The sequence below is a fragment of the Trichechus manatus genome, unplaced genomic scaffold (assembly GCF_000243295.1).
Source record: "Trichechus manatus latirostris isolate Lorelei unplaced genomic scaffold, TriManLat1.0 scaffold00004, whole genome shotgun sequence".
Classification (NCBI taxonomy): domain Eukaryota; kingdom Metazoa; phylum Chordata; class Mammalia; order Sirenia; family Trichechidae; genus Trichechus; species Trichechus manatus.
In genome coordinates this window covers 22,989,128-23,001,745 of record NW_004443940.1, presented here as the reverse complement: position 1 = coordinate 23,001,745, position 12,618 = coordinate 22,989,128, and the positions used below count along the sequence as shown (strand labels likewise).

The 12,618-nt window shown below is 44.0% G+C and overlaps 1 protein-coding gene across 1 annotated transcript in view; it reads left to right on the top strand.

Moving 5' to 3' along the window:
- Positions 1-7: 7 nt before the first annotated feature.
- SH3RF3 (SH3 domain containing ring finger 3) overlaps positions 8-12,618 on the top strand; it is a 465,406-nt gene continuing 452,795 nt past the window's right edge. The window contains exon 1 of the mRNA XM_012556270.1: positions 8-499. Coding sequence (XP_012411724.1) covers positions 14-499 — 486 coding nt within the window. The 5' untranslated portion in view covers positions 8-13. The remainder of the gene's footprint in view (positions 500-12,618) is intronic.

The following is a 12,618-nucleotide window of genomic DNA, read 5'->3' as shown; positions in this document are numbered from 1 at the left end:
GGCGGGCGAGGAAATGGACGAGTCTTCGCTGCTGGACCTGCTGGAGTGCTCCGTGTGCTTGGAGCGCCTGGACACCACCGCCAAGGTGCTGCCCTGCCAGCACACCTTTTGCCGCCGCTGCCTGGAGAGCATCGTGTGCTCCCGCCACGAGCTGCGCTGCCCCGAGTGCCGCATCCTGGTGGGCTGTGGTGTGGACGAGCTGCCCGCCAACATCTTGCTGGTGCGCCTGCTGGACGGCATCCGCCAGAGGCCCCGTGCGGGCGGCAGCGGCACGGGTAGCGGTAGCGGCAGCAGCAGTAACGGTGGCAGCCCCACTGCGCGCCCTTATCCGGGCGCAGCCCCCGCGCTAGGGGGCGGTGGCGGTGGTGCAGCAGGCAGTGCCCCCGGTTCCCCAGTCTTTCTCCCCGCGGCGGCAGCGGGCACCGGCGCGGCGGCAGGCAGTGCCACCTCCAGCCTGCGGGAATTGGCGGCTGCCAGCAGGAGCGCGCCTTTGGCAAAGGTGGGTGTGTGCCCCGCGGCGCAGCGCCACGGAGGGTATGAGTGTATGTGGGTGTTTGTGAGCGCGCCTGGGTAGGGGGAAACAGTGGTGAGGGGCAAGGGAGGCGAGAGGGTGCCTTCCACGTTGGCCCACTCCCTTACCTTGCTCTTCTTTCCCCAACTTCCTTTCTCTCAAGTGAGTCGGTGGGTGTCCCTATTTAATTCCCGTTTCTTAACTCTTGGACATTGTGACCCTCGCCCCCACCCGGCGCCCGCTCACTGTTACTTTTGAACTTCTTGTTCTCAGCACCTGCCGTCCGCCCTCCCCCTCTGGAATTCCTTCTCCCGCCACCTGCACTCTCTTGGCAGTGGCATCTGGTCCCAGTGAACCTTGCCACCTGTTCATAGCCCACAGATTCAGTGTGCCAGGACCCCATCCTCCCGCGGGCGTGGGCTCTCTTCCTGCCCCATTGCTCATCCCTAACGCCTGGGCTTTTAAACTTTGTTCCTCCTTTCCATCTTCCCAGAAACTGCCGCCTTATTCTAGTCGCCCAGACTCGCCCTCTGAATGCACACCCTCAGGCTGGTTGTTTGGCCCCCCTAGGGGTAAAGGTAGTTCTTCAGATTTTCTTGCTTTTGATAGCGAAAAAGACAGCGGGACTCCTGCCTGCGTGTTGGGCAGGAGAGAGCAGAGTGGTGTGTGACGGGATTTGGAAACTCCATTTTAGCGGGAGGGAAGGAGTTAACCCAGAGGCCCCAGGAGAGTTTTGGCCATGCCCTTCTCATAGACTTGGCAGTGTCTGTCGGGAAGCATTGGTTCTCTCCTCGGCTCCTAGCGGGGTAAGAGTTGGATTCCCACGTGGGTAGTTAGTTTGGGCTTTGCTTTTGTGCAACGACATTGTACAGCGTCCACTGCTTCTGTTTGAGTGAAAGGACCTTCTCTTGAGGGCTTCAGTGATGTGGTTTCAAAAGCTTCTTAGAACTTGCCATTACACACCCTCAGCTGCCTTGGGAACCGTTATGGCGGGGGGGTGGGGGGTTAGCCCATGGGATGCTGGTTTACAGGAGAAACAAGTTACCCATGTTTTGTATTTTCTTTAAGGGCAGAAAAGCCCATTTAAGGGCTAAAAAATTACATTGTTAATGAATTGGAATTACTTATTTTAGAAACAGCTTCGTTCCTCTATTTTTGACCATGTAAAGAGTGAATGATGCATAAAACATTTAGATAATCCTTCTAATATGTATAATTCTGAAATGCTGGGAAAATTTTAGCATCTGGATTACACAGTAACACATCTCTAATATTAGGAACGTAAGCTCTTGGATGCTGAGCTTCAGAGTTAAATGTCGCATTTTGCCAAACACTGTTTTTCCCATGGATGGGGAAGAGTTGGCACTGGGCCCAGTTAGGGAATATTCATTCTTCAGATCACTGAATTAAGCTGTTTTTCTTTAATTTTAATGTTGATTAAATACACTTACATGCTGTTGTCACAGATTTTCAAACGTTTCCTTCCAGTCCTTACTGTTTTTGTCTAGGGTACTGTAATCATTGTTTGCAAAACAAACAGGTTGCCTTCTCCTGCTCAGAGAATTACATGATTTTGGTGCTGACCGTGTATTTACAGCTGTCATCCCAGTTCAATGTATGTGAATTGTATTTGACCGGGAGATTAGAAGGTAACTCCTACAGCTCTAAAGGTTGAAGCCTTGAGGCCGATCCTGGAATTCTGTGGCATTTACAGCATTTTTTAGGACTTGTCAAAGGTACTGAAGCTTCTAACTTTTAGTAATGACGCTTAGTAACAGGAAAGTAGTTTTTGTTGACTAGATTTGGGGACTATTGATTGACTTTCTCTATGGGCACATGACGTTATTGGACTATGTTGTTGACTTTCTATGCTGTAGGGAAATTTTAGAACACATTTTCTTTTTTCCTTTCTTTTTTCTTTTTTTCTGCATTGACTAAGTGTAACCCTTAGTTCTTTCTACAGATCCACCTTGAAGAGACTAGATTCGGGTTCTAGAAAGAGTATGAATTAAATCTAATCTTACGTATGATGGTTTGCAGAGAGGAAGAGTGGTGGTGGTGGGGGGGATTGGAATACCATCTAGAGTCTCATCCACTCATTTTTAATAATGGCCAATGGAAGTCTTCTTGGTCAACCAGAAGTCTTGCATGTTATATTCACACTGCTATTCTGGGTAATAGCATTTAGGTTTCTAGTGCATTCTTATTTCATGGAATGGGGGTAGAAGGAAGGGGTTGCAACAGAGCATTGCTTTCAGCTAAGAAGTACTTCCAAGCAGGCTTTAAGTCCTTACTGTCCACTGGAATTGCTTTGACTCCTATAGCAAAGCTCAGTGTTGCTGCATGTTGTTATGCTTGAGCCCATTGTTACAGCCACTGTTTCAATCCATATCGTTGAGGGTCCTCCTCTCTTTCAGTGATCCTCTACCAAGCATGACATCCTTCTCCAGGAGATGATCCCTCCTGATAACATGTCCAAGGTATGTGAGACGTAGTCTCGCCATCCTTGCTTCCAGGGAGCAGCATTATGGTTGTACTTCTTCCAAGACAGATTTATTGGTTCTTTTGGCAGTCCATGGTATATTCAGTATTCTTCACCAACACCACAATTGAAAGGCGTCAATTCGTCTTCAGTCTTCCTTATTCATTGTCGGGCTTTTGCATGCATATGAGGCAACTGAAAGCACCATGGCTTGGATCAGGTGCACCTTAGTCTTCAAGGTGACGTCTTTGCTTTTTAACACTTTAGAGAGGTCTTTTGCAGCAGATTTGCCCAATGCAGTGTGTCTTGATTTCTTGACTGCTGCTTCCATGGGTGTTGATTGTGGATCCAAGTAAAATGAAATCCTTGACAATTTCAATCTTTTCTTCATTTATCATGATGTTGCGTATTGGTCCAGTTGTGAGGATTTTTGTTTTCTTTATGTTGAGGTGTAATCCAAACAGAAGGCTATGGTCTTTGTTCTTCATAAGTAAGTGCTTCCAGTCCTCTTCACTTTTAGCAAACAAGGTTGTAAATAAGCTTCTTAGGTATGTAGATAAAGAAATGTATTTTTTTAGATTGTTTACTTAATTAATTTAGTTACACTTATATGTTTGGAATGCATTTTGTATAAAATAAATTACTTTCTCTTTGTTTCCACTTGCCTTTCGTGAAACACTGTTTCTCAAACTTTTCATTGGCATCTTTTTCCCTCAGGTTTTTGGTTATCACCAGAGTTACTTTGGAGTCACCCAACCTGGTTGGCAGAGCCTCTCAGCTTTACTTTCACCTGAGCCATTTGAGATAGGGTTTTTTTTTTTTTTTTTGGTCATCAGTTAATGATGCTGCTGCTGGGAATTTTATACTGAGTTACAGGTACCCACTGCCTAACTTTAGAACTGTTTCTGTTTTCATTTTCCCTATTGGCAAATACTTGTCATTAGTTACTGAGTCTTAAAGTGGTCTTTAAGAAGTCCTGTTTTAAAAGTAACATCGAACAGTTACAATTGTGAAGTCATACTTTAAGGATGCGAAATGGGCGCTAAATTTCCGAGCCTAACTTGTTTGTGTTTGTGTTTTGTTTTTACAGTTTTACAAGGTGACCCCTCTACCTCTAGCACCCCAAACAAGCATTGACCGAGGTGTTTCAGGGCAAAGTGTCTTTCTAAAAGGGTTTTGTGGTTCCGAATTGAGTAATTTAAAAAGTGCTTTTTAATGTGAGAGATTTAGTAAGGACTCAAATGTAAGATAATCCCAATTTTTTTCTTAAATTTTTTTTTTTTTTAAATCATTTGCTTTATATTTGGGTTTTGCAAGGCTGTGAGCTTTTGGATGCAGATGGCCAGGCCTTTCTTCTGAGGTGCCTCTGGGTGGGTTTGAACGGCCAACCTTTCAGTTAGTAGTCAAATATTTAACCATTTGTGCCTCCCAGGGACTCCTGTATTTGGGCATATACAGTATTTATTATGTATAACACTGTGCCAGGCACCATCTAGGGGAAAGAGACAGACAAAAGCTCTTGTCTGACATATGGGAATGGAAGCCCTCTGATCCCTACTCTCAGGAGGGCTTGGTATAAATCCAGAACTCTATGAAGTTTAAGAGGAAGGACATTTTCACGAATTAAAGAACTATAGAAAGCTTGGACAATGCCTTTGATGATGTAAAACTTAGGTGTTATAGCCTAATTAGTTTGCCTTTATTGTGTATCTCAAAGTACTGCAGGGTATGTTGAAATTGGATCCATTGGAAGTCTCTTCTATTTCTCTCAGCCAATGTGACTGGGACCCAGTAATGGAAAAAGTCAGATAAATTGGAGAATCATAAAAATGATGCCTATATTAAATACTTTAGCTAATAAACACACACATATATGTATTCATTTGCCTTTTTGCCTTTTTTATGTAGGGTTAAGGGCTTTTCTTTGAGTATATGTCTACCTGGTAGAAGTTCCAAACCGTCTTTCTAGCTTAAACCACAGCCATAATTTATAATTTTCTATTTGTTTCTTCCCAGCAGGGCGAGAACTAAGATTCTTCTAAATAATTCCAAGTGGAGCATCATTATGGACTTAAAATAATTTCTCTCCAATGTTTTATATTTCTGTTCACACCTAATTTGACATTTTTTAAAGCAACCTGCCTTTACTGAGTCTTTCCTAAGTAGGAAATGAGCAAAAATTTTTTTTTTTTTGCCCTCACATTTATTTGGCTTGTACACTATTTAATTAAATTATGTAGTTACCATTATAAGTACACCTTGCGTAAACATGGTTGAGAATAAAGACATCTGGTTCCTGGTTAGTATAGGGCTTACCTGGCAGGAGTGAACGTGCTAGACAGCAGCTTGCCAGCCTCGAGCCTTCAGTGTATGTGGGTGTGTTTGGCTGTTGTACAGAGGAAATGGAGAGAGCTGGTCAGTTAAGTGGAGGCCAGTTTAGAAAGTGTCTGCAGTATCTGAAAGCAAATTAATGTGTTCTTTAGTTGTTGACAGTTGGACAGCTTATGCCTGAGATTTACGTAGTATTTAATGATTACTGAGTGCCTGCCATGGTCACTTTGACATATATTGCCTTATGGAAAGTTCACAATAAGTCTGAGAAGTGAGTGGTATAATTGCTTTTTTGAGACCCAGAGAGATTGATATATGGGCAGAATCAGAGAGCTGGAGGTAGCTGAGTCAGGATATGTCGTCAGACTCTATTCCTCTGCTGTTTCTGTTCTGCCTGACTCTGTCAGTGGGATTTTGTTGTTGTTTGATCTTGGATGTAGTAAGGACTCCAGAGGAAGATGCCCAGAGCCTGGAGGGTCTTACCAAAAAACAGACAGCTCACCAGAGAGCAGACATCTGGTTGATTTGTGGTAACCATGATGATAAGGTTCAAACAGCAGCCTTTGAGTGACAGATGAGCCACCGTGAAGTCCTTTTCAATGGACCTGTTTACAGAAGACCTCCTGGATGTGGAAACAGGACCTTTGTGATTTACAACAGTGTTGTGTTTCAGTTTGTAGCCAGTTAGTGAATAATCTAAATTTATCATTTATTGAGTGCCTACTGTATCCCACATAGGAGAAAGATGTAGCAGTTTGCTCCTGTAAAGATCACAGCCTTGGGAACCCTATGGGGCAGGTCTGTTCTATCCTATAGGGTTGCTGTGAATCGGAATTTGATTCGACGGCAATGGGTTTGGGTTCAGTGGCCCAAGCGTTGAGTCAGGTGATTTAAACATATCTTATTTATTCCTTACTATAATTTAGTGAGGTAGATAATGACATAGGTGGAAGCTGAGGCTCCTAGCTTTCCTTGCTCAAGGGCACACAGTTAATAAGGTGAACTTTGGACTGACTGGCTAACTGATTTTGTGGCCAGAGGCATCAAGCTCAGTTAACCAGAAACCAAGGTCACAAACCTAAGCAGCATTGACCCCTTAGATTCACCATGTCCCATAGCCACAAATTACTCTCTGAATTCAAGGCTGCCACATTGTAAATCCAAGCTGTTGAGCCTACAGGCGATTGGCAGGAACCGTGAAGAGCAGTGTAGTCTAGAGCATTGATATCTGTTATAGCTTTGGTGGCAAGTCTCAGCAAGTTCAGTGCAAGTGACATAAGCAGTAAGGAGCGAATTACTTCACATAAGTACTGCAAGGTATGCAGTTTGGGGTTAGAGTCACTCTGGGATGGCTAGCTAATGCAGTAGGTCCGTTTTGTCATCCACCAGCTGCCCCATGTGTGCAGAGTTAACTGCTCCATGGTGTTTTCATGGCTGTGACCTTTCAGAAGCAGATCACCGGACCTTTCTTCCAAGACACCTCTGGGTGGACTCAAACCTCCAGCCTTTCAGTTAGCAGTCAAGGACATTAACCGTTTGTACCACCCAGGGACTCCGTTTTGTCATCAAGGAGCCAGGCTTGTTCCATCTTTCTGCTCTGCCACTGTATTGGTCTTATCCTCATTTTCACCCACGTGGTTTCAAGTTAGATGCAGTGGCTTCAGTCATACCTTCCCATGACAACATCCCAAAGCAGAGAAAGGAAGGTTTCTTCCCATTGCTCTCTGTCCAAGTCAGTGAACAACCGGTCTGGTCACCCTCTAGCGCACCTCCCCTCACATCCCAATGGCCTGTGTTGTATCACATGTTGTGCCTGAACCAGTAGCAGCTCGGCAAGGGTCAGGGGGTGCGGGATTGGCTTCCCTTCCTGGGCTGAGGCCTCACCCACCTCCGCTGAAGCGCATTGCCTGTAGGCAGGGTGGGTTCCTCAGGGTCCTGTGAGGAAGGAGGGAAGGGAGTGAGGACTCAGTGGATGGCCATGGTGTCAGGACACAGGAACACATGGGTTTTAATCTTGGCTTTCTCACTTGTTGACCATGTGCGCTTGGGTAAATGGTTTAGCTTTTCTGAGCCTTCATATCAGTGAGTTAGGGATCATACCTGGTTTATTGGATAAATGGGATAGTGTATATACAGTGAGTGGTACACACAATTGACTATTGTTTCAATGCATGTTACTAATATAAAATCTCAAAATCTCTTCTCACTGATGAGGCATCCCTGATAGGATCCACTTTCCAAAAAAAAAAAAAAAACAAAAACAAACCTGTTGCCTTCGAGTCAATTCCAACTCATAGCGACCCTATAGGACAGAGTAGAACTGCCCTATAGGGTTTCCAAGGAGAGGCTGGTGGATTCGAACTGCTGACCTTTTGGTTAGCAGCCAAGCTCTTAAATCACTGTGCCCCCAGGGCTCTGGTGGGTCCGCTTTACTGGTCATGAATTCATTTCATACACCATCTAAAGCTAAGGGTGTGCGTAGGTAGATATGTGTTTTGTGAGTCTGATACCATGCTTTGCCTTTAGATTCAAAGTGGGCTATGAAATTTTGTTGTTAGCTGCCGCCGAGTAGGCCCCCAACTCATGTTGACCCCATGCACACCAGAATGAGACACTGCCCGGTCCTGCCTCATCCCCATGACTGATTATGGATCAGACCGTTGTGATGCATACGGTGTTCTTGGCTGATTTTTCGGAAGTAGATCTCCAGGCCTTTCTTCCTAGGGCTGTGATAGAGTGACTGGATTGGTGAAAACTAGTGGACATCTAAACGGAGTGGTTGATTGTATCTGTTTGTTTGACCTTTTAAATCATTTCCAAGTGTTATCTTTGCTAATCAGAGGCAATGTTCCTAATCCTTACCAGGCTCATTAAAGTGGGGGGAAAAAAAAAGTCTGAACTATAATCTGCTTAAAAAAAGGCAGAAGGGGAGAATAATCTGCTTAGTTGCTGATACAGCTAGTTGGCAGGCTTTCCTGAAAGCTACACACACCACCTTAATCTGAATGACACAGTAGCTTGTCGACAACTGCCAGGAGTTAGGCTCCTCGTGGTGCGACTGAGCGGAGCAGGATTACATCCAGTTGTTTTTCTTAGTTCTGGCTTTTGAGGGCTCAGATGCTTGCTGGAGCATGCCAGGATTAGGTCTTAATTATGCAGTTATTTCAAGTGTGTATATTAATTCAATCTGTATTTAATCTCTATTTTATTTTTCAGTTAACACAATCCCTTTAGTACATTTTTGAAAGAAAACATCAGCAAGGGTTTGGTTAGGGGAGAAATACTCTTTATGGTATCGTTTGAAGAAGCCAAGGTCACTCTTTATCAGATTTGCGTTGCTTGGGAGATTTTCAGATCTGATGAATTAGAAATAAATGCATGCTTGATGTGGATCCTATTGGAATTTTAATCAACCTTGAAAGAATAGGGTGTCAGGATGAGGTGTTGGTAGTGGTGAATGGTTTAAAAATCGTACTACCACATCAGAATGTGGAACTCCCTTTTCCCATGGAGTGAAATGAAAGTAAACAATGTGTATAAAGTAGTAACGAAATTTGAATTCTCCCCACCAGTTGTTGCCTTGTTCTTTAGGATTTAGCTCTCCATGGCTTATGAATATTTAGAAACGCAACAGTCCTGTGGGAGTCCTGGAAGGGTCTGGGAGGAGTAGCTTTGGTTGGTTATTTCTCTCTTCTGCCACATGGGTTTACATTGTTAAACTGATACCATGGCTGTCTGCAAACATGAAGATATTACCATATTTGCGTTCCTGCTTAATAGGATGGGTGTGTGATGCTTCCGTGAATTTATGCAAGTTTAAATGAATTAAGATTAGTTGTAGGAGTCATGTAAATAGAAATGGTGAGAGGATTTGAAAACGTGCTAGCACAAGGACCAGATGTAAATGTTTGGGAGCCGAGGACACTGACAGCGGGATTGAGGGCGAATGCTCAGTGTTCAAATGGCAAAGATGCAGCCAGGAAAAACCCAGGAGTTCACAATGAATTTTTTTTTATACAGTGGTTCAGGGATAGGATATTTATGAATTTCTTGCTTCTGCTTCATTGAATGAATATTTGAGTGCTTCCTGTGTACCAGGCATATAAAAGGCACTGGGGATACTTGGAATAAAAATGATATTGGTCTTTCTATGTCACAAAATATAATTTTTTTCCTTTTGTTAAGTGATCAGATAGACCATAGACAAAAACACAGATCTATGTGGATACATCTTTGTAAAAATGGTGTGGGGGCAATGTCTAACTTCCTCTTACTTCACAAGGGGGAAGGAGAATCAAGATCAACAGCCCAAGGCTGATTCCTATGAGGAGGAGGTCAGACATGCCTCCTCTCTCTGCCATCTTTACCAATTCTGACACCAACCGTCCCTCCCACGGTACTCTGTACTTCACTGCTGGGTTCAATAATTCATTGCAATGGCCACAGAGAGCTCACAGACTATACTGACAATTAGGTGGTTTATTAGGGAAGTAATAACTTACATTTCAGGGTCGGGAACACTCAAGGATACAGTTCTTCCATCAGGACAGCCTCTTTCCAGCTGTGCTCGCAGGCATGCCTTTTCCTGGCTCTAGGCCTCTCCCCAGAGGTACTCAGCTTTCTCTCTCTGTGGGCCAGGAAGCCCACCACACTGTCTCCTGCTGCCACTGCTTCTCACCATCTTTAGGGTTACAACTCTCTCTCTCTGTCTCCTGCTTCCAGGAGCTTCTCAGTGTGGGGATCGGGGGTCCAAAACACATGCTGGCTCCTGGCTGTTCTTCCTTGGTGGTAGTGGGATCTTTTTTCTTTCCCATCTCTTGGGTGGCTCACATCAAGCTTAGCAGGATGGCAAAACTGACGGATCCCTTTGGTGGGCCACAATTACCCTATCTGCACAGTCCCACCCAATCCCTTAGGTGGGAGTTACAAGATTATGGCTAGAAAGGCCACATAAAAGTGATCCATCACACTGCAATCTTTCTGTTTCTGTTTATCTTTTCAGAATTTCTAATGAGGAACAGTGGGGCCTAATGGTTTTTCACTGAGGACTCCCTGCTTACAGCTTCTCCCATCCTTGTGATTCGCCACATGAAGACTTCTAATTTTTGCTCTTTAGATCTTTCTCACTTAGCGGTGGGAAATGAAAATGGTGGGGAACGTCTTTTCAGTAGTGGGATGCTTTCAATGAAAACGTGTTGCTAATTTCTCAGTTTCCCCTGTTGCTCCAAATCCTGGAGGCTTGGTCATGCAGGGCAGTGTCTTTCAGAGAAGGTGTCTGTCCTTTCTTGGTTCTTGAGTGGACGGTCCCTAGGTGCCACTTTATCTGGAAACAGAAGGATTTTACTGTTGTAGCTAGAAACAATGGAGCTCAAGTGTGTTAAGAACTCAGCTACTAACTGCAAGGTGAGTGGTTTGAACCTATCAGCTGCTTGCAGGAGAAAGATGTGGCAGTCAGCTTCCGTAAAGATTTACAGCCTTGGAAACGCTATGGCCAGCTCTACTCGATCCTATAGAGTCACTATGAGTCGGGATCGACTCAACAGCAGGTTTGGTTTGGTATAAATAAATAACCAATAAATATATCATTACACGTTGTAATACGAAATGTGGAAACAGTAAGGCAGAGGCAAGTGATACCACATCACGCTCCTGGCTTCCTTCCTGCACAGTCATGGGGTTATTCTGGATTCAGTTACTCAGCTTATTTTATTTACCTAAATTTATTCACATAATTACTGTTTATGGATACACATTGAATTCCATAACTCTTTATAATAATACTCCAAATTCTACATAACTTAAAAATTACACCTTTTTTCCCTTCACAAGCACGGCTAAAGAGATTGCTTGAGTAATTAAAGACAGATGTGTTAGCAGGAGATAATGCATGCAGAGCATTAAGAATGGGGCCGAGCCCATAGCTTGTGGGAGTTTAACGTCACCTTAAAACAGATAACCAATAAGGTGAACCTTTATCTAGAAAGCCCACGGTGCCCGCGGGTTACTTTTGTCACTAGCAGGGGTGGGCTGGGCCAAGTCTGTAGTTGAAACATGTGCAGAATGAAAGGTGGACACTTAGGAGTAATCACACTCCGAAAAGGCCAAGTCACCTGAATCTTGAGCAGCAGTTTCTCCTGCGCCCTTCACAACCGACGGAGGGCGGGCGGGAGCGCTTCCGATGTTAAAATCTGCTTTCTGGATTTTAAAAACATGGTTTTCATGGATTTGGGAATGGCTGGTCGCCTCTTTCGGGTCCTACCTCATCACTGAAAGTTTGTCTGGTATTAGGGTTCTACAAATTAAACGTTGACATATGCAGAGTAATAGCAGTCTTACTGGAGTTAACGTTGTTGGCCCTAACATACCAAATAAGATGAGTGATCATGGATTCTCAAACTGAACTTAGCGGTGGAGAATGGCACTTTGTGGTAAATCTCAGGGTAAATTATTACACAGTAGATTGCAATTCTTAAACCTTTCCAATCATCCATTCATTGAAGACCAGTGTGCCAATTTCACCACAGTTTGACATATCTAGAGTTGTGTGGATGGGTGCTAAGATCAAAAGGGGCAGCAGCCTCAGTTTTAATACATGTGTATTTGTATTCAGAGTCCCTTGTTTTTGTTAGGTGCCATAGAGTTGGTTCTGACTCATAGCGATGCCATGTACAACAGAAACACTGCCTGGTTCTGTGCCATCCTCACAATTGTCGTTATGCTTGAGCCCATTGTTACAGCCACTGTGTCAACCATGTCATTGAGGGTCTTCCTTTTTTTCGTTGACCCTTGACTATACCAAGCATGATGTCCTTGTCCAGGGACTCGTCCCTCCTGATAACATGTCCAAAGTATGTGAGACGCTATCCTCACTTCTAAGGAGCGTTCTGGCTATACTTCTTCGAAGACAGATTTGTTAGTTTGTCTGGCAGTCCATGGTATATTCAATATCCTTCACCAACACCATAATTCAAAGGCATCGATTCTTCTTTAGTCTTCCTTATCCAGTGTCCAAGTTGTGCATGCATATGAAGTGACTGAAAATACTGTGGCTTGGATCAGGTACACCTTAGTCCTCAAGGTGACAACTGGGCTTTCTAACACTTTAAAGAGGTCTTTTGCAGCAGATTTGCCCAATGCAGTACATCATTTGATTTCTTGACTGCTGCTTCCATGGGCATTGATAATAGATCCAAGTAAAATGAAATCCTTGACAACTTCAGTATTTTCTCTGTTTATCATGATGTTGCTTATTGGTCCAGTTGTGAGGATTTTTGTTTTCTTTATGTTGAGGTGT